Source organism: Mrakia frigida (assembly GCF_051309035.1).
Source record: "Mrakia frigida strain ATCC 22029 unplaced genomic scaffold BDY24scaffold_3, whole genome shotgun sequence".
Classification (NCBI taxonomy): domain Eukaryota; kingdom Fungi; phylum Basidiomycota; class Tremellomycetes; order Cystofilobasidiales; family Mrakiaceae; genus Mrakia; species Mrakia frigida.
Window position 1 is genome coordinate 186,539 of NW_027481278.1, and position 23,281 is coordinate 209,819.

The following is a 23,281-nucleotide window of genomic DNA, read 5'->3' on the forward strand; positions in this document are numbered from 1 at the left end:
CTCGGTAATCGGGCAGGATCCTACATCCTCTGACCTTCTGATATCAATACAAGCTCTGATGAGCAGCTCCCGGATGATCAGAAAACCTCAGGGTACGAAAGAAAAGGAGAACCGAGAAGCCCAAGCGAACCCGGACGGGTCGTGTTTTCTCCTCCGCTCCTTTGGGTTCTTCTCACCTCTTCTGCCGTTACTGAAGAGCTGTGTCCCCCATACCAGCCTATCCTATGCGATTGGAGATAGGCGAGGGACGCTAACCTGGTCGTTGTTTAGGGCGATTATCAAAACATCAAAACACGAGGCGTCGCTCGCTTGATCTCTTTCTCACCTGGTCTCACCCTGACCAGGTGAAGGCTGTAAGCCTTTGTGTGCGGCTGTCCAAGATGAAGTCAGATAATAAGATAGGTCGGATGAAAAAGTAGCAAACGGGAAGAAGAGAAAGAGAACGAGAGTGAGTCGTCGATGCGACGCGTCCGAACTTTCCTTTCCTTCTTCTTTCTCCCTTATAAAGGTTCCCATGCCTCCAACTCCCGCCGAAAAGTTCCTTACAGTAATCCACCCATCAGCTTCACTTCGTTGCCAAAGCTGGTCCAGGTAGGGGAGCAGGACTTGACGAGATGAGCGCAGAAGAAAAGGAACGACGACGACGAGAGAGACGAAGAGAGAAGGAGGGAGTTTAACGATTTTTACGAGTCCGCGGTGGGTAGTCTAGGCTGACGATGAAATTTGCATGCGTGTTTTCTTTGTGCTTCTTCTGGCCAGTTCTGCAAAGAACAGTCCTGTGGGAGGAAGGAAGGGAGACCAGATTGAGGGAAGACAACGACGCGTCGGAACCGAGAGGACGCGCCGCTTGAGCTCTCCAAGTCTACTCCCATGTTGAGAGGAGATTCTAGATGTACGACGGAAGCCAGGACAGTGTCTGTGGGAAGAGCAGAAGAGCGAGCGAGCTTGCCCGCGATGGGACAAACTGAATTTGGATTTGAGGTCTGAGTCTTAAATTCAGATCAAATGTTTAATTGCTAGAGCAACATAGGTATGGTGAAGTGGCTATCATTCGCGCTTGCCATGCGTGAGGCAGGGGTTCAATTCCCCTTACCTATACTTTTTTTCGAGTTCTGTTTAACTTTTTGGCGGTTGTGAAAGAGAAAGAGAAACAGAGCGGGAGGGAGAGCGACGCGGGAGGCGTTGAAGAAGGAGGAACTCACTCCGAAAACCACCAAGCTCGCCGTCGCAGGACTCTCCCCTCCGCCTTCGACCTTGATGAGCTTGTTTTCTCTTCGAACTGCAACCACCAGGATCAAGCTCGCTGCAAGGATGTCCTCTTCTGCTGCATCTCAACCTATCAAACTCGCCATCCTCGACGATTACGCTGGGTGAGTCAAAGAGGAAAGGGAGAGGAGGGAGTGGACGAACAAGCTCACGACTGACTCCCTTCCTTCCTTCTCTTCTCCCGTCACTTCTGCAGTCTCGCTCTCTCGATGGGAGACTGGAACAAGGTCAAATCAGCTGGGGTTGAGCTCACCGTTTTCAAAGATACCCTTCATGACGAGGAGAAGCTCGTAGAGAGGCTGAGGCCCTGTGAGTTCCTGACCGTTCATCTCCGAGCCGTGTTGAGCTCGCGTAGGGTCGAACCATTGAGCGGAACTCAGACGTGTTTAGGGAGGGCCATGTAGAAGATCGTCCGAAGTGCTTCTGAGACTTCCCGTCCCAGGAGGGGCAGCAGAAGATGCTTCAGTCTCTAATCAGCCCATCGAACTCCGAGCTCACCTTTCTTTCCTCCCTTCCTCCTCCCTCCCTCGCTCCCTCTCTCTTCGTCCCACCTCTCCAAGTCACCATCATCTCCACCATGCGCGAACGAACTCCCTTCCCATCTTCCCTGCTCTCCCAACTCCCAAATCTTAAACTGCTCACGACCACAGGACTCCGCAACCTGTCCATCTCTCTTCCCACGACCTCCTCCCAATCCATCCTCGTCCTCGGGACCAACGGAACTCCTCAAGCGTCAGAAGGAAGAACAGGAGATGCTACGAACGAGCACTGCTGGAGCCTCATCCTTGCATCTACGAAGAACGTAGTTTCGGACTCAAGTTGGATTGCACAGGGAGCAGGGAGAGAGGGGAAGGTTTGGCAACGAGGGACGAACCCTGGACTGAGGTGAGTCAAACGCCTTCAAACCAGACGCCTTCAGACAAGAACAATGATAGGCTTCTTCTCTTGGGCTTAGAGGGAAAACGCTCAGTATCCTCGGATTCGGTAGACTCGGTCAGGCTTTGCTTCCAGTAGCACGAGCGTTGGGGTTCAAGATTCTCGTTTGGTCGCCCAACCTGACTCCTGAACGGATCGCACCCTTTGGATCCGATATCAGTGAGTCGTATCTACACTTGTACTCTGAAGAGCAAAGCTCCTGATCATCTTCTCCGCGTCGTCCTTTCGATTCTCGTGCTCAGCCCTCGCGTCGTCTCTCGAACACCTCCTTTCTTCCGCCGACGTTCTCACTCTCCAGCTGGTCTACTCTCCCTCTACTCGGCACATCATCGGAAAGAAGGAGCTCTCCTACATAAAGCCTAGCGCGTTCTTGGTGAACACCAGCAGAGGAGGATTGATCGACGAAGACGCTTTGGTCGATGCGTTGAAGGAGAAGAAGATCAGAGTGAGTACTCCTACACCTCTCTCAACCTTCCAGCAAGCTGGGAAGATGTCTAGAGCTGATTCTTCTCATCTTTCTTGCCTCGCGTCATCTTCAGGGTGCTGCTCTCGACGTCTTCGAGCAAGAGCCGTTCGTGGAACGAAATACCTTCGAGGGATTAGACAACGTCACGTTAGTACCCTTTATCCAATCCTGGTTTTTATTACGTCATTCCCTCTAACCTAGTCATCCGCGAAGTTCTCGACTGTCTCGCTGCGATCCTGACTTCCCTCTTCTCTTTCGTCGCGTCGGTTCAGGTTGACTCCACACATGGCGTACTCGACGGACGAGACGCTTGATATCTGGTGGAAGGAGACGGTCGAGAACATAGAGAGTTGGTTAGAAGATGGCGGGGCCAGCTCAAAGGCGAAGGGAAGGGAGCTGAAGGGTTGAGCGACCAGGACAGGAGGATGAGACGCGTTGCCTTTTTTCTGTGGAGAGGACGATCAAGTTGCGAGTGTTCGTTGCAGGAAGCCTAGTCCGAAAACCTCAAATTATCGTTCTGCTGTGAACACATTTTTTTGTTTACAGTCAGCAGAGACTCGTCGTGAAGGAGTGATTCGAGCTCGTCGGGTTCACTCCTTCCTTGTTCTTTGACTTCCAACGCCCAACTCGCCTTCCATGGCTCTCATCTCAGATGTATCGTGAGTTAGTTCCCCTCTACCATGTTCTCTGCTAGAACTGACCCTCGTTCTTCTCCTACTAGCTACGTTCTTCACAACCTTCGCCTCTCGCATCTCCGTGCTTCAACGGACTCGATCTCAGCTGGAGTGATTGATCTCAAGGAGGGACTGGCAGGCGATGGAGATTGGATCAGAGCTAGTGGAGGACGAGATTCAGAGAAGTGAGTTAGCTATCTCCTGTGGGCGAGCTAAAGTTGGGAAGGCGACGAAGGCTGGAGGAAAGGAGAGGGAGGGATTGAGGTGCAAAGGAAGGAAGGGTTGAGCTCGAGCATCGTCCCTTCCTCGACTTCCCTCGATCTTCAGCAGACACAGAGCTCTGCAACTCTTTTTTCGTCCATGAAGATAACTGACTCTTATCTTCGCCCTCTTCAGATGGCCCGAACTCGATGTTGTGCACTCTCCTCTTCCCACTCAATCGACCTTCGACAGCCTCCCTTCGAGACGACCTCGACTCAACCGAAACGCTTCCTCGACCTCTTCTCGCAAACAACCATCAACCCGTGCACCTATCCCAGCCGCTCTTCAAGGTGTTCCAGAGGTCGGAGAACCAGGAGGAAGTCAACTCAAGTACACCAAGACGATCGTCGGACCAGGGAGGACAGGAGGGATGGGCATGAGGGTCGATGGAACGAGGAGGCTCGCTCGCAGAGCAGACGCGTCTGGGACACCCGGAGAAGGATCTAGTAGTGGGATGACAGCTCGAGAGGAGGAGGACTCAGCCGGAGAAGGAGAGGTCAGGATCCAACCAGCAACGGCGTCGGCTGGAGTGGGAGGAGGGCCGGGAGGTCTGCGAGCTCTCGAGTCAGCAGCTCCTCCCTCCCTCGCTTTCAAAGCTGGAGAAGCGTCTCATCATCGTCGACGACTTCGGATCCGTACAACGTCGCAGGAACCCAACAGCTCCTCTCAACTCTCAGCCACGACTCAATCTCCATCTCCATCTCCGACCGCCAAAGCAACCACCTCCGACGATCCCTACTCCCCTACGTCTCCCTCATCCTTCCGAAACCCTTTCCGACCACCACGACCTCCTCGGACTCCCAACTCGCAATCCCATTCCTCGGGAGGAGGAACAGGCTCCTTCGTTACTTCCCCAAGCCTCATCGAGGGACAATCGTCGTTCGGCGAGTCGAGCTCCCCTCGAACTCCAGCTCCTCGAGGATCGAACACGACCATCACAGGAGGACATCGTAGGAGATCCGACTCAGCACCTCTACCCACCGTGACTTCACCTACTACTTCCGTCTCCACGCCAGAGGTCTACCGTCCGTCGCCAGGGGAGGACGAAACGTCCGTCTCGGCGTCCGTCAGCAACGGCGCGTCTGGATCGCTTCTCGATGAAGAGGGAGAGGACGAAGATCGGGATGTAGATGAGGACGAGGAGTTCCTGGATGATGGAGACGAAGAGTACGACGACGAGGACGATCTGGGAGTGGACGAGAGAGCTTCAGGTGTCGATAGGCTCCCGTTGGGTTCGATGCTGTCTGGAGGAGACGACGACGTCGACGCGAGTGATGGAGAGGTTGGAATTGTGAGAGAGGAAGAGGATCTTCTGGCCGGCTTCAGGGAGGATGGATTCATCGAAGATCAGGAGGAGGAGGAGGAGGAGGGAGGGGACGCCGTTGTTGCTGGGAGTGTGGGTTCCGTCGAGAGAGGGAGGGAGCAGGTTGCCGAAGGAGTGGATCGTCCAAAGTGAGTTGACTCGATTCCAAAGCCTCCAGTCCTCCTCTAGAATTTAAGCTTATGCTCGTCCTCCCTCCCTCTTTTCACCAACAGGCGTCCGATCTCGTCGCACCCACCTCCTCGTTCGACTCCATCCTTCGTCTTCGCCCGTTCCAAGATTCCGACTCCGCCACTCCTCCAAACAGTTTCCTCCCTCTCCCTCGTCTTTCAAGCTCACAACACCAAAGCTCCAACTCCCTTCTCGACCTACGCTCGGATCGCATCGGCTCAGCCTCCCACTGCTCCCGCCCTTTCCCTCTCGCTCTACTTCCCTCACTCCAAAACACCTACCAAACCGATCAAGACGGCAGTGCGAAAAGACTCGACGGTCGAAGAGGTGGTTGGATACGGTCTCTTCTTGTACTCGGAGGAGGGTCGTGAGCCGAAGCTAGATGAGGGACGGGAAGAGGAGGGGAGGGAGAGGGACATCAGACTTAGCACCGTTGGATGGGGTTTGAGGATCGTTGAGGACGATGGAGAGGTCGACGAAGATTTCCCAGGTTCGTTCAACGACCGAGTCGCTTTTTTTTTCATCCCCAGAATCTCGACTGATCGTTTCCTCTCCCCTTCGTCTCAGCTCTTGACAGGGAAGCGAACGCAGCCAAGTTTTCTTTCCTCGAGTTCGCCATCACCGAGTCGACGCCTTCTCAGAGTGAGATCAAGTAGGTTTCCTTTCTTCGTCGAACCTTTTTGCTGACCTTCTTCCGTTCGACAGTCGCTCAAAACCTCCAAAAGACCCCTCTTCCGTCGCGTCCGACTGCCGTCGCCAACAAGTCCGCCTCCTCTCTCGCTCCTCCTCCGTCAACAGTCCCTGGCAGCTCTATCCAAGGAGGCTCGTTTGGAGGTTCCGTATCCAACAGCTATGCAGACCTCAGTCCGATGGTTCGAGTCGGAGCCGGAGGAGTCATCGTCCTTCTCAAGATCAACGTCAGTTCTTCCCTCCTCCCGAATACGACTCCCCTTCTGAGCTCTACAGCTGACTCACGCTCTTTCACTCTTTCGTCCCGTCCCACAGGTCGTCAACACCGCCGATATCCGTTTCTCGACGACCGTCAGCGTGTGAGCCTCGTTCTTTTCCCCTCCATATCCACGAGACCGTCCTCTTCGACGACCTCCCAAGCTCGACCTAATCCATTAATTTCCGTGCTTTCTCCCTCAGATCGTCGATGACTTACCTTGCCGACGTTCTCGAGCTCGTCTGCAGGAAGAAGCGGATCCCAAACGGACCAGAGGATTGGGTGCTTTGCCTCGCCGACCTCTCGTTCATTCTTCCTCTGGATCGAACGGTCGAGAGCTTGATGGGAGTCACCGATCTTGCGCTGGTGAAGCGAGCTTGGGCTGTCAGTCATGGTTTGAAGGGTGGGAACGAGAAGGGAGGGGATCCCAACGGTGAGTCGAGCTCGATTCTGAGCTCGTTGTCGCGTCCAACAGTTTGCTTGCTACATCGACGCTGATCGTTCCTCCTCCCTCTCTTTCTTTTGTAGCTTCGGTGTTCAAGGACTTCCACCAGCCTGATCAGGTCAAGATGGTCTCTGCGTTTGACTCGACGTACAAGGTGAGTCGGAACACGAGACCAGAGTTTGAAGCCCTCACGCCTGCTGAAGCCTTCTCTCTCCCTTTTCGCTTCATCGCCTCTTCAGAAGTATACAGTTCAGAGGAAGGCTCCCATCGGTCGTCACGAGAGGATACTAGCCATCGACGGGGATTACGTTCACGTCGTGAGTTCGCTCTCACCTTCCCCTTCGACTTGTCCACTCTCGCTCAGCCTGACCGTCTCCCCTTATTTTTGCCCTTCCAGATGCCTTCCGAAAACCGAACCCACGGCTTCCCTTCTTCCATGCGAACCGCTTCGTACCACATCACGTCGATCCTCGGAGTCAAGCAGTCGAGGAAGAATCCGTCGAGCTTCAAGCTGCTCGTAATCAAGGACGGCAACCTCAACAAGCGATACGAGTTCGAAGGAGAGAATGGTCGAGTTGTCTCGGAGATCGTAGGCATCATCAAGGATCTGTAAGTATCGACGCCTTTCTCAGTTTGGCGGCCTCAAGACCGAAACGAGCAACTAATGCTCTGCCACTTTCTTCGCCTTCAGGATGCGTCTCTACCTCCCGGAAAGAGAGCAACCGGACAACCTACTCATGCCTACATCGCCATCCAAGCTCCGACGACACCCTGCAGTCTGATCGCTACTCTTTCGCCTCTCGTTTCTTCCCCCTTCTTACACGACGCGTCCCTTCCTTTCTTTACGATTGCTTACGAACGAATGACCTTTTCTTGCTCTCCTCCTAATTCTCAAATTAGAAGGCACATCTATTCCAAACATATTAAGTATACTAAACACAGCAAGGTCTCGGCGAGAGCGCGTCTAGGCGAGGGCGCACTGAGAAAAAGGGAATGAAGAGAGACTAAGATCAGAGAGACGCGTCAAGACCAAGGAGGAAGAAAGAGATCTATCACCTGAGCGTTCAACGCGTTTTGTCCTCCCAAGTGGATATACAGAACGTTCGAGGAGGACGGGATCTCTTGCGACTCGACCAACGAGATCAAACCAGCCATGCTCTTTCCCTCGTAAACCTGATCGGTGATGAAGGCCTCCGTCTCTGCGGCCTGTTAGATTGAATAAAAGGGACATCGGGCCGGTCAGATGAGAAAAGGAAAGGCGAGAAGGGAAGAGACGAACGATTTTGATAGCCTTCAACGTGGCCTCGTCCGCGAGTCCATAGATTCCGGCATTGAATCGAGCATCAAGGACGACCTCGGAGTCCTCGATGGCCGGGAGCCCGAGCATCTTGGCAGTGGAAGAAGCGATGAAGTGGACCTGACGAAAAACAGCGACAAGACGAGGTCAGTCGAACGCGTCGAACTTCGAGAGAGGACCCAAAACTCACCTGCTTCCAAGTCGCCTCCTCCTTTCCACTGGCGTCGATACCAATGACCTTTCTAGGTTTTTTTCCCTCGAATTTCTCCAAAGCAGCTCCGACGACGAGTCCAGCGTGCGAAGATCCAGTGACCGAGCAGACGACGATGGTGTCGAAGAAGACTCCAAGTTCCTTCTCCTGAGCCTCAATCTCGAGGAACGAACGAAGAAGACCACAGGCTCCGAGAGGGTGAAGGGAAGCTCCAGCGGGAATGGCATAAGGCTAGTGGAACGGGAAGGAAGGTGACGTGAGCTTCTCGCTCTAAGAGACGACGAAGAGTGAGGAAGCGCGACGAGCTACCTTTCCTCCCTTCGACTTGACGTCCTCAACGGCGTTAGCAAGCGAGGGCTTGTGCTCGATTCCAAAGCCAGCGTCAACGAGACGAACATCACCTCCCATCAGTCGAGAGAGCTGTAGAAGCAAAAGGAGGATGATCAGGACTCCCCGCCGTCGCGTCGAGAAAAAAGTGGAGGGGAGACGAACCTGGATGTTTCCGACCAAGCCGTAGACGGACTGACAGCGGATAACGAGGATTAGCTTTGTATACTTCATAGGAGAGGATCCTCAGAACAAGGCTCACCTTCTCAGTCTCAGAAATAGGGATCGTTCCCTCGAACCCGTCCAGAGGAACCCACCTGAAAGCCAGAAATCCGTGTCAGATTCCGCTGCTATGGAGGGCTCAGTAAATGGAAGTGTGTTGCGAAACTCACTGTTCCTGAACGGTAACAGCCTTGAGTCCGCAAGCGACAGCGACAGCGGTGACGGCTCGAGTATGGTCTGAGGAGGGAAGAAGAGGAGGAGGAGAGAGAATTAGCGTGAGCTCTTTTCCGAGCGAGGAGAAATCCGAGCACAGAAACAAGATGCTCACTGGACTGGATACCTCCAATAGAGACGAGAGTATCGGCTCCCTGAGCAAGAGCGTCGGCAGCGAGGTACTCGAGCTGTCAGAAGAAGAAAAAGCGGAGGAGGAAGCCGACGGTGAGCTCGTTCGTTCTTTCTCTTCGACCTTCTCTAGCGATGGGGACTTCTGGCTCCTCCCATCTCTCCTACACGAACAAAAATAGAAGATACTCTCACCTTTCGGACCTTGTTTCCTCCACCAGCGAGAGGAGAGTTGCAGTCCTCCCTTTTGGCCCAAATCGTGGCTCCTCCCAATCGCTTGGTGAGACGCTCGAGCTTTTGGATGTGGGTAGGGTAAGGGAAGGTAAGGCTGCAAGGGGAAGAGTTCAGAAAAGGCTGGAGGACTCAGCCCTGGATACGGGTTGAAGGAGAGGAGAGGAGAGATGAGACGTGGGCTGAAGGAGAGATGAGCTCACGTCTTTCGAGGGATGGCTTCGAAGGTTTCACGAGGAGTAGGGGCGGACATGTTTGAGATGGTAGAGATAGAAAGGGTGGAAGAAAGGAAGAGAGAAGAACTTGAGTTGAGTCGGTGTGATGGTTGATGGGAGAAGAGAGCGGGAGAGAGAGGAAAGGACGAAAGAAAGCTGGCCGTGGCCAAATGCCCGACTCATTCGACTCGAATGAGTCCCCGTCCTTTTTTGGAGAGAGATCTTATCTATAGCTCGCCGTCTTCCTACCACTTGTGTAGGTACCCGAGTCACGCAACGAGCACGACTGCATGATGAGCTACGAGAGGTTCAAAAGGAGGACTTTGCCGCTGATCGGAGGAAATGTCGAGACGCGTCCTGAGCGCGAACAATCTTGCCTCGAGGTTTGAACGGAGGCAAGCATCGCTGATAATGGTGTACTACCTGAATCTCTATCCTCGTAGCTGTCAAACCGTACAGGTTATTCTCCAGCTGGCTCCGAACATCGAGAGTCAGCCCAGGCAACGGGTCGAGGCTTCGAGCCGCCTCCTCCCCTCCCTTCTTTTCAGCCACCCTCTCTCCTCTCCCTCGTCGCTGCCTGACTCCTCTGAGTATGCTTCCAAGCAAGCAGAGTCCTGCGACGGCGAGCTTGGTGGTTTTCGGAGTGAGTTCCTCCTTCTTCAACGCCTCCCGCGTCGCTCTCCCTCCCGCTCTGTTTCTCTTTCTCTTTCACAACCGCCAAAAAGTTAAACAGAACTCGAAAAAAAGTATAGGTAAGGGGAATTGAACCCCTGCCTCACGCATGGCAAGCGCGAATGATAGCCACTTCACCATACCTATGTTGCTCTAGCAATTAAACATTTGATCTGAATTTAAGACTCAGACCTCAAATCCAAATTCAGTTTGTCCCATCGCGGGCAAGCTCGCTCGCTCTTCTGCTCTTCCCACAGACACTGTCCTGGCTTCCGTCGTACATCTAGAATCTCCTCTCAACATGGGAGTAGACTTGGAGAGCTCAAGCGGCGCGTCCTCTCGGTTCCGACGCGTCGTTGTCTTCCCTCAATCTGGTCTCCCTTCCTTCCTCCCACAGGACTGTTCTTTGCAGAACTGGCCAGAAGAAGCACAAAGAAAACACGCATGCAAATTTCATCGTCAGCCTAGACTACCCACCGCGGACTCGTAAAAATCGTTAAACTCCCTCCTTCTCTCTTCGTCTCTCTCGTCGTCGTCGTTCCTTTTCTTCTGCGCTCATCTCGTCAAGTCCTGCTCCCCTACCCCAAACCAGTCCAATGGACGAGTATCCTCACATCCCAACTACGACTCCCAGAACAACGATCACCACTGCTCCCGTAAGCAGCGAAATTCCCATTATCGGAAGCCGCGTCGCAGGGAAATGATTGGCGATGAGGTGGGATTGGACGGTGAAGTAGCGAACGATTCCTGTGATCGAGAACGAGAGTAGAGAGTTTGAAAAAAGAAAGGGAGGGAAGAAAAGCGGTCAGATCGAGTCGAGGGAGTGAAGGAGGGGAGAGGAAGACAGAGAGAGAGGAAGGTGGTTGCGAAGAGGAAGGCAGAGGGACAGTGAAGACAAAGGAAAAGTAACTTCAACGAACCTATCAGCAGGATGATAAATCCGAGTCTGTAGATTGACCAGAAAGGGAGAAGGCGAAGTCAGCTTTCTTTTTCGCTCGCGTCGTCTCTTCCTCTCGACCGACCGTCGTCCTCTCTCCTTCTCCCTCCCGCCCGACCATTCGACTCGACATCATCCCTCTTTGCAACCCACTCACCCAATCAACAGCCCACCCAATGGCCTGGCGAACCTCCTGTTCCCTTCACTCTTGCTCAACACCGTCAAGATATCGCGGTACACAAGCTGCATGGCCTCGAGTTGAGCTTGGACGGTTGGATCGGTCGTGGTAGAGGGTGGAGAAGGGATAGGGTCCAGGGCGAGAGGGGAGGTGAGGGAGAAGAGTTGGGTGAGTGCTGAGGGAAGAGACGAGGACCGAAGAGGAGCGTAAAGAAATGGAGGGGGGAGAGTGTCGTGAGCTCTTCGGAAAGAGAGAGGACGAGGGAGGAGAGAGAGAGAGAGAGAGAAACCGGTCGACTCACCGACACCTACTGAACAGAAAGCTAGAGATGTACGGAGCCAAGCGAGGTAGGTTCTTTCCGAAGCGAGATGATCTCGAGCTGAAGGAGAACGAGGGTCGAGAGGGAGGGAAGGGAGCGAGGGGAGGGAACGGACAAGGTCAGCTCCGTTCTTGCGCCATAGAGAGCCATCTCTTCCTCCCCTAAAGCGAACCCGTAGCCGTCCTCTACTTCTCTCGCCTCTTCTCTCATCGAGAATGACTTGAAGCGAGGAGCGGACGTTGCGACGAGCAAGGGAGGAAGGAAAGGCGAGAGGGAAGGAAGGGAAGTCGAGCTCACCGACACTCCCCGTGTTCTCCAACTCCAAAGCAGCCAACCCACTGCTGATCCACCACTCTTTCAGCCCACTACTACGCTTCTGAAGTTGCTGTCCGCTCGTTACTGGTTGGTCTGCTGTGGCTTGTTCTATCGGAGGAGCCATTCTCGTTGTTGAAGTTGTCGGGAGGAGGGGAGAGGATTCGTTGGTCGTCGAGGATGAACTGGGAGAGGTTCGGGATCGAACGTGAGAGGGAAACATCAGAATCTGGGCGCGGGGAAGGGGAATGGTGAACGTTGAGAGGAGACTTACAACTTTTCTTCTCGCAAAGGGAAGGAGGGTGTTGGAGATAAGGGAAGAAAAGAGATGAGCTCATCCGAAGCGGTTTCGACGACTTTCAGCGAGCTTCTTCGAAGCAACCAAACAACCATGAGCTCAAAATCAACAAACTTGGATATCAAAGAACTGGTTGAGGAGCTCGCTCAGAAGGTGGTCCAGAAGTTCAAAGAGTGAGTAGGAGGGAGGAGAACGAGAGACGCCGGGCACAAGAGGAGAGAAAGGGGATCATCGAGCTCACCATCTCTCCCTTCCTCCTTCCTTTCCTTCCAGCTCTCCTTCGTCTGAACGACTTCTCGTCGGTCAGTAGCTCGCCATAGCCTCCTTCGCAGTCGCTTCTAACACTCGTCGATTCTACAGGTGTCGCTGGAGTTCCAGGAAGTGGGAAGTCGACGCTAGCTGTCCCTCTCGCAGAAAGGATAAACCGTCTCCTCGACTCTTCTTCCTCGTCTGCAGACAAAGGGAAGGAGCCCGAGATCGCCGTATGTGTAGGAATGGACGGATGGCACTGTACTCGCGCAGAGCTCGATTTGTTTGAGGTGTGGACTCTATCCCTTTCAGATTGGGCTCGAGCTCAAGCTCACCTCTCCTCCTCCCCTTCTGTTTCGCTCTCGTTCCTAGGATCCAGCTGAAGCTCGACGACGACGAGTGAGATTCCTTCCCTACGATGTACCGAATCCTTTCCGTGAAAGCTAACCTCGTTTCGTTGGAATGTAGGGCGCTCACCACACCTTCAACTCAACCTCCTTCCTCACCTTCCTCTCCTCCCTTCGCGTCCAACCCACCCCCGACTCCGCACCTCTTCACTTCCCCACGTTCTCTCACGAGCTCAAAGATCCTTCACCTTCACCTTTCCCTATCTACGCTCACAATAAGATCGTGTGAGTCGGGTCTCTCCCTTTTCAAAACTCAGCCAAGCTCTCGCTCTTCCCTCCCTCTCGCAACCTCAGCTCACCTCCCTCCCCTCCTTCTGGTTCGGTTCTCGCTCAGCGTGATTGAGGGTCTCTACCTCTTTCTCGATCTCCCGCCCTGGAATCAAAGCAAGGACTGGTGGTCCTTGAAGATCTGGCTGGACGTTCCTGCAGAGATGGCACGAACGAGACTCGTGAATCGACATCTGCAGACGGGGATTGAGGCGAGCAGCGAGGATGCTGAGAGACGAGGTGAGTTTTATATCTACCTGTTTGGTGGGCTTGGGATTGGGCTGGGCTTGAGGTCAGGGGAGAAGGAGGAAGGTTCAGAGCGACACTACTGACGCGTCGTTTTTTTTTTCTCGTTCACTTTCGCTCAGTCGATGGCTCGGACATGCTGAACGGAGAGGCTATCAAGGATAATTTGATAGAGCCGGATGTGGTGGTGCTGGTCAGGGAGGTAGACGGGGTGGTGATGTTTGGGATTGAGTGAGGGAGGTGAGGCCGACGAGAGAACGAAAGGGATCGAACGGGAACGAGGGAGAGAGAGAAGCTGACTCTTTGTTGCTTCGGGTCCGTTTCAAAGCTTGGCTGAGGGTTCGGAGTTGAGAGATGTTTATGCAGTGAGTAGAAGAGGCAAGGGGACGGACGACGCGTCGAACGAGGAGCTGACTTCTGCTTTTCGTTGTGGTTGCTTCGGATTTTCACTTGAGTCAGCTATGTCGAAGGTGCAAGCAGGATCTCAATGCTGTCCTTTCGAATCCGGCTTCATTGAAGTCGCGAGTTTGTTGAGAGGAGAGAGAAGAAGAAGAAGGGAGATGAAGGAAGGAGGGCTGAAACCGAGCTTCAGACCTTTCTTCTCTCCCCCTCAGCTGGCCCAAAGACACGAGAACTTGGGATTTTGCTGAGCCGGACTGTTCGAAGATCAGAGTCGATATCAGCTGCATCGTCGTTCGGGTTCAGACAAAAGAACAGGCAGGTCGGGAGCTGCGAGTCTCGAGAGTTTCAGCCCAGGTGTGACGCGTCGAAGTCCTTGCTCTCGCCTTTTTCTCAGGCTCCTCCAATCAAGTTTTCACGTCGTTCAGAGGGAAACTTCCTTGCAGAACCGAACTCCCAGAGTCCCAGTTGACGAAGCTGAGGCTGAGGCTGCCAAAAAAAAGAGAAGGCTCAAAAGGCGGCCGTGGTCCCAGTCGTCGCCCGTCTCTTTCCTCTTTTTGACCATGCTTTCCTTCGTTTCTTTCGAGTCTACCCGCGGTGAAAACTACTCGCGGCCCAGACTGAGATCCTAGCAGACTTAAATGAGTTCGGGGACTGGGGAAAAAAAAATCGATCGGCTGGGGGAAAATGACTGATGACGTCGTTGTCCCGAATCCGTCCTTCTTCTCCCCTTTCCTCCCCTCTTCCTTCTCCTCCCTCTACCCTCTACCCTCCCCCCAAACTTCCTTCCCCCCCTATCTCCCCCCTTATACTGCCCTCGATGCAGCACTCTCACGACTCGGACAACCACACCGTTACCTCGGTAGCCAGATCTCAGAAGTCGACGGTCTCGAGGAATCAATCACTCGTCAGTCCAGGAACTCCTTCCCTCCTTCCTCCCCTCCCTCCCTTCCTCCTCCTCTTCCCTCTCTCTCTCCTTGCTGCAAGCGAGAAGAGAGTTGAGCTAAGAGGGAACTCTACACCCTCGTCGGATGGATGTTTTTTGTAGAATCTGAAGCTAACCCCATCTTGCCTCACGTTTCTTCGCCTCTCTCAGATCAAGAAGAACACTGCCGTCTCTGAGCTCAAGTCAGTCCCCTCCCTTCCTCCTTTCGTCTTTCTTAAAGCTGACGTCCTCTCTACCTTGTTCTCCTCACTCGTGCAGACCTTCCGACATCCTGATTGATAGATTCGTCGCATGGAAGAGGATCACAAAGATGCTCATCGGTTCGTTTCGTCATCATCTCTTCCCTCCTCCTCCCCTCCTCCCTTTCTCCCTTTCCTTCTCCACATCCTGACCTTTCCTTCTTTCTTTCTCATCCCTCCTCCTCCTCAGGTTACTTCGAGGGAATCGCCGACATCGAGAACAACACCGCTAAGGAGCTCACCAAGCTCGGAGCTGTCATTCAAGTCCCCTTCCAGGCTGGGAACCAGTTCCTCGGAGAGGATGGAATGCAGGTTCGTTCCATCTCTACTCTCTCTTCGAGTTCCCTCTCAAAGTCTAACCACCTCGTATCTTCTGCTTCTCCTACAGGACGTCTTCTACTCCATCCGAGACAAGACTCGAGTCATCGCCGATGCCCATGCTTCGCTCGCCAAAACCGTCGAGGGATCCATCGTTCAACACCTCCAGAAGCTTCGAACCGAGATCAAGGCTCACATCAAGAACGTCCAGAACGACACCGGTCGACTCGCTGCCGTCGTCGCTAGGGAACGAGAGATGTCCACCAAGAACATCTCTGATCTCGCTCGAGCCATCACCATGCTCAAGAACACCCCCATGGCCGTCGTTCCCAAGGACGATCCTTACGCCCAGAACACCTTGGTTCTCAAGCAGCTCCAGAAGCAGGTGAGTCTCTTTCTTCTATCTTCGATTTCTCTCTGTTCGTAGGAACATTGCTGTTGCTTCGTTCCTGCCGGGAACGAGAGCTCGACGTCGAATTAACCGGATTGAGACGAACACGGGCTGATCCCCTTTCCTCCTCCCTCCTTCGCTTCCTTCCCTTTTCCTCTCTCTCCAGGTCAACGAGGAGAACGCTCTTCAGAAGTCGATCATCATCATGCAGCAGAACTCGGCTCACTTCGAGGAGGGAATCGTTCGATCGATCCAGTCGGCTTGGTCGACCTTCGACGAGTGGCAGGGAAGGATGTCCGTCTCCGTCCAGGAGACCTGGAAGCACCTCGGTCACGCTATGGCCAACATGGAGCCCGACAGAGAGTGGATCTCGTTCGCTGCTCGATCCGATCACTTGTTGGATCCCGACACTCCTCTGAGGAACCCCGACGTGAGTCGCTTCGAACCTCTCTTCTCGCCATCTCCTTCTCGAGCTGACCTCGACCCTCTCCTCCCTCTCCCTCTACAGCACATCGACTACCCTGGAAAGGATGATCCCTCCGTCGTTCCTGTTCACGTCGGTCTCCTCGAGCGAAAGAAGCGATTCACCAAGTCCTACAAGGAGTCCTACTACGTCCTCACTCCCGCCGGATACCTTCACGAGTACGCCACCTCGGACCCTTACTCTCAGCAGCACCCCATCTTCTCCCTCTTCCTCCCCGCCTGCACTCTCGGTCCTCCTTCCACCTCCTCCACCTCCAAGAGCCACAAGTTCCACATCGAGGGAAAGAGGTCGTCGGCGCCCGCCAACTCGGCTGGAGGTCACATCCCTTTCAAGATCCCTGGACAGAACGAGACCGCATACACCTTCAGGAGCAGGAGTCACGACGAGATGATGGAGTGGTGGAACGACTTGAGGATGTTGGTTGCGAGGTACCTCGTCGCCAGCGAGCAGATGGAGAGGAGCGGTCCCGTCGCTGCTGCCGTCAGGAGTGCTGGATACAGGTGAGTCCTCGGTTTTCTTCCTTTCCTTCAGTGCGAGACGTCAAGAAGCTGACCGCCTTCTTTGTTCTCGTTCGCTTCTTCAGGTCCGAGGAGGAGGAGGACGAGTCGGAGGGAGAGGGATCTTCGATCGAGGAAGAGGACGACGACATGGACGAGGAGCGACGAGGCGTCACCCTCCACGACAACGAGGTTCCTCAGTCCTACGAGCACGAGCAGGCTGCTGCCAACGCTCAGGCTCAGGCTGGAGCTCCCATCCAGATGGGATCCAACGGCTACCCTGTGAGTTTCGATCCTCTCCTCGCTTCCTCTTCCTTCGACGCGTCTTCTCTTTTTCTTCCCACGTTGACTCTTTCGTCTTTCTCTCTCTTCCTTCCTCGGTCAGATCGACAAGAAGCCCCAGCCCGATAACTCGGTCGCTACTCCCAACGTCGCTTCGACCTCGGGAACCAGCAACAACGTCGAGCTCGGTCACCCTTCGACCTCCGCTGCTCCTCAAGCTTCTTCTGGAGGCGCTGGAGTCGACGAGACCGTCGGAGAGGACGGACAGGTCGACAACTCCGACACCGTATCGCAGAAGGGATTGCTCGGAGTGAGTTTTCTTTTGACCTTCTTCTCTTCGTCGCTCTTTCCATCGAACGAACTCGTGCTGACTGACTTCTTCTCCTCTTCGTCCTCTTCTTCTTCAGCGATTCGCTGAGGGAATGGGAATCACTCGATAGTCTTCTCTCGCTGATCTCGGTCTTCCGTTCTTAGCTCATCTTGATCTCGACGCTATTTATCTTGTTGTTCCCCTCTTTCTCCTCCCTTCGTTTTACCTCTTTCGTTTTCATCTTCTCCTGCTCGATCTCTCGTACGCCCCTTCTCGTTTCTAGTTACTGCTTGCTCTCGGTTAATGATCATACCGTTCACACTATCCTGCTCGCACGAACGAAAGGAAGCAGGAGAGCAGAGAAAGGGAGATAAACGCGTCGTGAATAAGGTGGCATGAGTCGTCAGTCAGAGAGAAGTACGTAGCGGCAGTAGCGATTACTCAAAGGAGAGAATAGAGAGGATCTAAGGTAACGCAACGATAAAGAGAGAAACGAGAAACCGAAACCAGAACGAAAGCAAAAAGCAAAGCAACACCCACTCGACGCGACGACACCACTTCCTCTCACTCCCACCTCCTCGCCTGCTTCTGCTGATCAAACCTCCTATCGTTCCCCATCCCCCCATCCTCGTACTCCTCAAGCAAAAAGCCACCTCCGTTCGCCATCTGACTGATCTGCGAAAAAGTCTGAACGGATCGATCCCCTTCGACGTGCGAAGAAACAGGCGCGGTAGTCCTCCTCGAAGCGACGGGTTTGGACGGGATCGAGAGAGGTCGAGTGTTGCTTTCTTGCTGGTACGATCCTGGGAAGCTGAAGGAGGGCCGACTGGAGTGGGAGTGGGAGCTGGTGATGGGAGTCGGGGAGCGAGGTTGGGAGGTGAGGTGGGTTGAGGAGGTCGGGGAAGGAGCTGGGGAATCGAATCGTTGGGCGAGGAGGGAGACGCGGCGTTCAATGGGTGCACCACTGGTGCTGCTGGAGGTTGGGGGTTGGGGTTGGGACGAACGAGGAAGGACGGGGGTGGAGTGCTGTTTAGATGGAGGGAGGACGAAGGTCAGCGTCGATGCGTCCCGATCTTTACCGATCACGAAACGAGAAACCAACGATCAAAAATGACAACTTACCCTCCTAGCATCCTCCTGCAACTTCGACCTAATCCCTCGAACTTTCTCCCCTTCCTGATGCTCCCTCTTCTCCCTTTCCTTCGCCAACTCCCTCTCCCTTTCCCTCTCTCGTTCCCTCCTCTCCGCTTCACGCGTCCTTTCCCTCTCCCTCTCCCTCTCCTTATCCTTCAAACTCTCCTCCCTCTCCCTCCTCTCCGAAGCCTCCCAATCCGTCAACAACCTCCCTCCCGCTCCAGCTCCAGCTCCAGCTCGACCGTCCTCGAACGCGTCGTTCTCCTCGTCCTCATCCCCTTCAGCAACAGTGAACGAATGCCCAATCACCTCCACGCCTCCCGTCGAGACTCGAACCGTTTTCTTGGGCTTGAGATGATTGATGATGTTCGAGGAGGAGGAACCGTTGGAGGCGGAGGAGGTCGAAGAGGCCGATTGATTCCCTGCTCCTCCTCCGCGGGAGAGGATCCCTCCACCGCCGCTGCTGCTGCTGGATCCCAGACCGAAGCCGAAGAAACCACCACCTCCTCCGCTTCGAGCTGGAGGGGAAGAAGCACGGTGGTGGTGCTCGCCGTTCCAGGAGTCGAGAGGAGTTTCGGGTGAGAAGCCTTGGGAGGAGGTTGGGGAGGTGATGGAGTCGTTGCTGGGTCGAGTGGTGGGTTGTGGATGGGGAGAAAGAGCGAGTCGATTGGAGGAGGAGGGGTCGACCATCCGGATGGTGGAGGTGGATTGCTGCTGTTGCTGCTGCTGCTGAGCGGCGGAGGGAGGAGAGGGAGCGTTGACGAGGGTTCGTTCCGAGGTTGGGTTTCGGACGTAGAACGGTCGGGACAGCTGCTTCTGTTGCTGTTGCTGGACCTGATCCTGGTCATCGCGCTGCTGGATCTTGAGGGAAGTCGGCGACAGAGGAGGTTCAGCGGCTTCGTGTAGAGGGGAAGGGGAGCGGTTCCTCGTCGACGCGTGCTGAGGTTCTCCTCCGTTTGAGATCGATTTGGACTGGGAGGAGGGAGACGGAGACGGAAGAGCTCGACCTTGAGATGGCGTTTGAGGAGGTTCGAGACTCTGATCCGAAATATCCGAAGGGATGGGAGGACGAAGCCTAGTCGACGCCTGAGGAGGAAAGTAGTTCGACGAGCCTTGTCCTCCTCCTGGCGACGCTGGCGTTCCGACGTACGACGAGTAGTTGGGTGGGATCGATCCCGTTGGCGTTCCGACATCCACAGGGGATTCCGATCTCCTGAATTCTCCTCCTCCTTCTGCGGTCATCCTTCTCGGAGGATGAAGCTCCTCGTCGTCGTCGAAGTCCTCCTCCAGCTGCTGTTGATGCGACTGCCTCCCACCTTCGATCGACGGGAGCTCCAGCTCGTCAATCCCTCCAGCTCCAACCCAACCTGCTTCAGCGAGTCCTCTCCATCTCTGAACTTCTCCGAGGGAGGGAGCGGTCTTCCTGACTCCTTCGTTGGAGGCTGTGAATTGGCTCGAGGCGAGGGAGGTGATGGAGGCTGAGGTTGAGAGGAGAGCGAGGGTTTGGAGGTGAGAGGTTTGGAGTTGGTGCTGTCTGTTGAGGACGAAAGAAGAGGACGATATCAGTCGACAGCGAGCCTTCGAGCTTCGAAGAGGAGAGATGTCGAGCTCGTTCGTCGCGTCGCTCCCTCTCTCCCTCTCCATCCTCCTCTCGCTCCCTCTCGTCCAACCCAACCCAGATCAAACCCCGAAAACTCACTCTTTACATCCCATGATCTCCTCCCCCAAAGCCTTCAACGTCCCAATCCACTTCTCATGCTTCTGTCCCACCTCCATCGCTCCCGCTCCTGAACCTCCTCCTCCTCCGAACCCTCGACTCGACTTCCCCACCTCCTTCACCTGCTTCTCGTACTTGGCTCCCGAGGACTTGATCTTCGCATCGCACGCTCCAATGTGGGCGTCGTGAGCTTTTTCGAGTTTCTAAACCGAAAGAACGAGAGGGAAAAAAGGTTAATAGGTGAGTTGAAGGGAGGAGCGAGAGGTGGAAGAGGAGGACGGACGGAAAGCTTCTTGAAATGCTTGGAGAGGACCGAGTTGAGATCTGCTACTTCTTTAGAGACGAGTTTGGCGTGCTTGGTGGTCACTTCCGAGAGGGATTCGAAGAGTTTGGAGGTTGAGGAGAGGGAGTTGGCTGAGGAGGGGAGGAGAGGAGGTGGGTGTGAGCTCGAGCTCTCTTTTGTTCTCTTTCCTCGGACTCCAACCCTCCACCAAGCATAGACCCACCAATGACTTCCCCAGCTCCGGAATTCGTCCCTGAAAGAGTGGTGTTGGCTGAAAGTTCGAGCGTGGCTTTGGCGAGCTTGTGTTCTGTTTTGCCGAGGGAGGAGAGCAGGAGTTGGTAGGAGGAGAGTTGCTGGAGGAGATTCCTGAGAAAACAAGGTCGAAGAGAAGAGAGAGAGAGTGAGCACGAACGTTCGTATCAGTGAGCTGCGAGAAAAGATACTAGCTTCAGAAAGAGAACGACGAGCTTGGAGAAGAGCTCACTCTCCTCCTCCTCTCAGCCCTCCCTCCCGTCCATCAGCTCAACGAAGGTAAACGAGAGAGCAACTCACTCTAAGCTCCTCAACTGCTTGTGCAGATCTTCCCTATGTACGCTCAACATCCCTCCTTCCTGCTGCTGCTGAGTCGATGGGGCGAGAGTCAACTCCTGTCTTGAGGGTGGATAAGAAGGACTCGGAAGAGGGAGGCTTGAAGAAGAAGATGAGGAAGGGAGGAGAGAGAGGTTGAGAGAGAACCGTTTGGCCATCGTTCTCTCAAGGATCGATATCGAGTCAAGGTCGTGGTTTGGGAAGAAGGAGAGTTCATTTCGGGTGGGAAAACGAAGGGAAAGGGAACGAGAGAGGGGCGAAGGAGGAGAGAGGGATCGACGAGGAGAGGGGGCGTGCGTTCCTGATTTTGGAACTCAACCTTGAGAGGTCCATCTAGTAGAAGATCAGACTAGAAGAGAGAGGTCAAGGTGCGGAGTGAGCTGATTGCAAAGTTTGTTAAGGCGAAGGAAGCTGGAGAAGAGGGCATGGCGGTTTGGGGGAGGGAGGAAGGAGGAGATTCGAGCTCAACTTTCTCCGCCCTTCCTTGTTTCTCACCTCTCGTGCGCCCAAAAACTGAGCTTTTTTCGAACTAAAATGAAGGAAAGACATGGACTTGAGAAATACCCTCCCATCACCAAAAGAAGATCTGAATCCCGCGATCAAGTTGAGCTCGAGCTGAAAGCTCAAACCGCCACGTTCGCCTTCCCTCTCCCCTTCCGTCTTGTAGCATAGAAATTTACGCGGTCTCACGCCTCCTCCTCCTTCTTCTAGTATCGTTTTCCCGCTTCCATTGCATCGGAGTGGACGAGATACCTCCTTCGCCCTCTTCGTGGCTTGCTCTTTGCACGCATGTTCGTCTCGTCGCGTCGAAAAGACGAGACCGATCTTCACCTTTCGTTCCTCCAGGCTGCCGAAAAGCTTCGAGAAGAACCCCACTACACTGTACCCTCATCTCTTCCCTACGTCTCTTCCGCCTCTCGCACATCTTTGGACCGGTCTGACGGTCGTATTCACTCACAATCGCATGTCGTTCTCTTCTTTCTCTTCTTCCTTTCTTCGACCTCCGCTGTCACTCTTTTTACGGACGTCGCCATGGCCTTATTCTTTCGAATAAAACCGTACATCGAGAGAGGGTGCATTACGATCACCGCCCCAAAGCGAAACCCAACTCCAAACTCTAGGACGCGACGGAACCTACTCGCGGGTCAAGACTGGTGGACGAGGAGGCTCTATATCGAACAGGATCATGACGCTGTAGAAACAGAGAGGGGAAAGAAGGCTACGATGTCAGTGAAGAGGTCGAGAAGTCAAACGTCGAAGAGGAAGAGGGGTGAGGCTTAAAACGAACCGCGACGGATGAAAAGCTCAAAGGGACGAGTTGAGGGAAGGAAACGACGACGAAGAGTGAAAGGCGAAGATTGAGCAGAGAACGAAGCTGGGTGGAGTCCATGTTGGAGGGAGCGAGAGGGGATCAGGAGGAAGATCTGGTTTTAAAAAGGGAAGGAGCAGACGAGATCAAGTCAGCGCGTCTCCAGAGAGCAAGAACGGCAGCGCGTCGAGGAGGAACTCACGGTGGTAGTATCTTCATGATCAAGTTTGAGCCCGGCGTCTCCAGCACTCGTTCCGAGCCGAACTTCTCCTTGACTTTCTCCTTCTGAGCCTGGGACGCGACTTGGACGCTCACGGTCTTCGACTCATGCCTCCACAGAGCTCGGACGTCTCTATAGACACATTCCACCCACTCTTCTATATCTTCACCGTCTAGTCCGACAGACTTCGAAAGCCGATACTCAATGTTGAGGTGTCCGCCGCTCTCCCAGACCATCTCGCTCACGGCGAGAGGGCAAGTCGCTCCTCCGTCGACGAACGTCAAGGAGCGTAGTCGGTCCCACTCGATGAAGCTGAGGTCGTCAAGGACGATCTCCGAGGAGCCACGGAATTGTGACTCGAGGTGAAAGTGGAGGGGGTTGAAGAGGGGAAGAGACGGGTGGAGAGGATGTTCGAAGGAGGCCAATCGAAGGTGGACGTGGACGAGATTGAGGTCCAACTTCGAGGACGAGCTTCGATCTAAGGAGCACTGGGACTCGTTCCTCGTAGGTTCTTGGACCTGGTGGAAAGTGAGGGTCCTTATCTGGTCGAGGGAGAGGAAGCGCTTGGTTTGAGGCTCGGAAGGGAGGATCTGACGAAGGACGGGGAGGTCGGAGGCGAGGGAGGAGAGAAAGCAGAGAGGTGAGTTTCTGTGTCACCTCAAGCAGTTTGAGAATAGAGAAGATACCTCCAATATACTCACCCTTTCAGAGAAAAGTAGCGGGAGAAGGGCTGCGTCCGGAAGATGGATGTTTCGATAGAGAAGAGGGGAGGAGAGTTCCAGGAAGGCGAGGGAGACTCGAGCCGTCTTTGCGAGCGTCGAGGGATCGCATAATCGAAGAATGTGGTGCTTGACTTCGAGTGGAAGGTAGGGGAGAGGTTGAAGAGGTGATGAGATTGAGGAGAAGTCCATTGCTGAAGAACTGGAAAAAAAGGCAGGAAGGAGGGAA

At 54.3% G+C, this 23,281-nt stretch overlaps 10 protein-coding genes and 2 non-coding genes across 12 annotated transcripts; 6 read left to right on the plus strand and 6 right to left on the minus strand.

Moving 5' to 3' along the window:
• Positions 1-1,026: 1,026 nt before the first annotated feature.
• Positions 1,027-1,098, plus strand: BDY24DRAFT_t8. The gene has a single exon. It is a non-coding gene; the product is annotated as a tRNA-Gly (tRNA).
• Positions 1,099-1,311: 213 nt separating this feature from the next.
• Positions 1,312-3,076, plus strand: BDY24DRAFT_336312 (D-2-hydroxyacid dehydrogenase family protein; the record flags this gene model as incomplete). Its single annotated transcript, XM_076637234.1, has 7 exons — positions 1,312-1,370; positions 1,463-1,575; positions 1,827-2,119; positions 2,202-2,361; positions 2,445-2,647; positions 2,742-2,815; positions 2,941-3,076. 7 exons carry the CDS (start codon positions 1,312-1,314, stop codon positions 3,074-3,076), a joined length of 1,038 nt encoding a protein of 345 aa, XP_076500189.1.
• Positions 3,077-3,222: 146 nt separating this feature from the next.
• On the plus strand, positions 3,223-7,368 carry AVO1 (Avo1p). Its single transcript, XM_076636148.1, has 12 exons — positions 3,223-3,327; positions 3,390-3,527; positions 3,739-5,055; positions 5,140-5,585; positions 5,663-5,737; positions 5,801-6,012; positions 6,101-6,144; positions 6,245-6,474; positions 6,570-6,640; positions 6,726-6,803; positions 6,884-7,095; positions 7,178-7,368. The coding sequence occupies exons 1-12, from the start codon at positions 3,305-3,307 to the stop codon at positions 7,266-7,268; spliced, it is 2,937 nt and encodes a 978-aa protein (XP_076500190.1). The 5' UTR covers positions 3,223-3,304; the 3' UTR covers positions 7,269-7,368.
• Positions 7,369-7,431: 63 nt separating this feature from the next.
• Positions 7,432-9,437, minus strand: BDY24DRAFT_438151 (1-aminocyclopropane-1-carboxylate deaminase). The gene is made up of 11 exons (XM_076644338.1): positions 9,320-9,437; positions 9,081-9,213; positions 8,872-8,944; positions 8,714-8,780; positions 8,584-8,638; positions 8,487-8,516; positions 8,304-8,414; positions 7,974-8,225; positions 7,766-7,903; positions 7,543-7,692; positions 7,432-7,465 (listed from the first exon to the last, which is right to left on the minus strand). The coding sequence occupies exons 1-11, from the start codon at positions 9,367-9,369 to the stop codon at positions 7,451-7,453; spliced, it is 1,074 nt and encodes a 357-aa protein (XP_076500191.1). The 5' UTR covers positions 9,370-9,437; the 3' UTR covers positions 7,432-7,450.
• A 641-nt stretch (positions 9,438-10,078) lies between these two features.
• BDY24DRAFT_t9 lies at positions 10,079-10,150 on the minus strand. The gene has a single exon. It is a non-coding gene; the product is annotated as a tRNA-Gly (tRNA).
• A 283-nt stretch (positions 10,151-10,433) lies between these two features.
• On the minus strand, positions 10,434-12,074 carry BDY24DRAFT_376345 (DUF202 domain-containing protein). The gene is made up of 6 exons (XM_076638654.1): positions 12,024-12,074; positions 11,735-11,934; positions 11,420-11,497; positions 11,098-11,293; positions 10,924-10,949; positions 10,434-10,750 (listed from the first exon to the last, which is right to left on the minus strand). Exons 2-6 carry the CDS (start codon positions 11,874-11,876, stop codon positions 10,614-10,616), a joined length of 579 nt encoding a protein of 192 aa, XP_076500192.1. The 5' UTR covers positions 11,877-11,934; positions 12,024-12,074; the 3' UTR covers positions 10,434-10,613.
• Positions 12,075-13,719, plus strand: YFH7 (Yfh7p; the record flags this gene model as incomplete). Its single annotated transcript, XM_076638655.1, has 9 exons — positions 12,075-12,220; positions 12,321-12,349; positions 12,408-12,586; positions 12,669-12,695; positions 12,765-12,928; positions 13,038-13,210; positions 13,339-13,456; positions 13,545-13,581; positions 13,676-13,719. 7 exons carry the CDS (start codon positions 12,078-12,080, stop codon positions 13,449-13,451), a joined length of 828 nt encoding a protein of 275 aa, XP_076500193.1. The 3' UTR covers positions 13,452-13,456; positions 13,545-13,581; positions 13,676-13,719.
• Positions 13,720-14,374: 655 nt separating this feature from the next.
• On the plus strand, positions 14,375-17,406 carry BDY24DRAFT_376352 (SLM1 family PH domain-containing protein). Its single transcript, XM_076638656.1, has 10 exons — positions 14,375-14,522; positions 14,712-14,743; positions 14,820-14,881; positions 14,991-15,112; positions 15,189-15,503; positions 15,676-15,939; positions 16,018-16,493; positions 16,577-16,772; positions 16,876-17,082; positions 17,180-17,406. Exons 1-10 carry the CDS (start codon positions 14,436-14,438, stop codon positions 17,210-17,212), a joined length of 1,794 nt encoding a protein of 597 aa, XP_076500194.1. The 5' UTR covers positions 14,375-14,435; the 3' UTR covers positions 17,213-17,406.
• A 37-nt stretch (positions 17,407-17,443) lies between these two features.
• Positions 17,444-18,484, minus strand: BDY24DRAFT_376355 (uncharacterized protein). Its single transcript, XM_076638657.1, has 2 exons — positions 18,205-18,484; positions 17,444-18,108 (listed from the first exon to the last, which is right to left on the minus strand). The coding sequence occupies exons 1-2, from the start codon at positions 18,213-18,215 to the stop codon at positions 17,547-17,549; spliced, it is 573 nt and encodes a 190-aa protein (XP_076500195.1). The 5' UTR covers positions 18,216-18,484; the 3' UTR covers positions 17,444-17,546.
• Positions 17,948-20,377, minus strand: BDY24DRAFT_155400 (uncharacterized protein). The gene is made up of 3 exons (XM_076636149.1): positions 20,217-20,377; positions 19,916-20,136; positions 17,948-19,750 (listed from the first exon to the last, which is right to left on the minus strand). The coding sequence occupies exons 2-3, from the start codon at positions 19,990-19,992 to the stop codon at positions 18,187-18,189; spliced, it is 1,641 nt and encodes a 546-aa protein (XP_076500196.1). The 5' UTR covers positions 19,993-20,136; positions 20,217-20,377; the 3' UTR covers positions 17,948-18,186.
• A 1,072-nt stretch (positions 20,378-21,449) lies between these two features.
• On the plus strand, positions 21,450-22,198 carry BDY24DRAFT_155458 (uncharacterized protein). Its single transcript, XM_076636150.1, has one exon. The coding sequence runs from the start codon at positions 21,594-21,596 to the stop codon at positions 22,083-22,085; it is 492 nt and encodes a 163-aa protein (XP_076500197.1). The 5' UTR covers positions 21,450-21,593; the 3' UTR covers positions 22,086-22,198.
• A 17-nt stretch (positions 22,199-22,215) lies between these two features.
• Positions 22,216-23,244, minus strand: BDY24DRAFT_411803 (uncharacterized protein; the record flags this gene model as incomplete). The annotated part of the gene is made up of 3 exons (XM_076642976.1): positions 22,216-22,228; positions 22,316-22,923; positions 23,035-23,244. The coding sequence occupies 3 exons, from the start codon at positions 23,242-23,244 to the stop codon at positions 22,216-22,218; spliced, it is 831 nt and encodes a 276-aa protein (XP_076500198.1).
• Between the last annotated feature and the right edge of the window lie 37 nt (positions 23,245-23,281).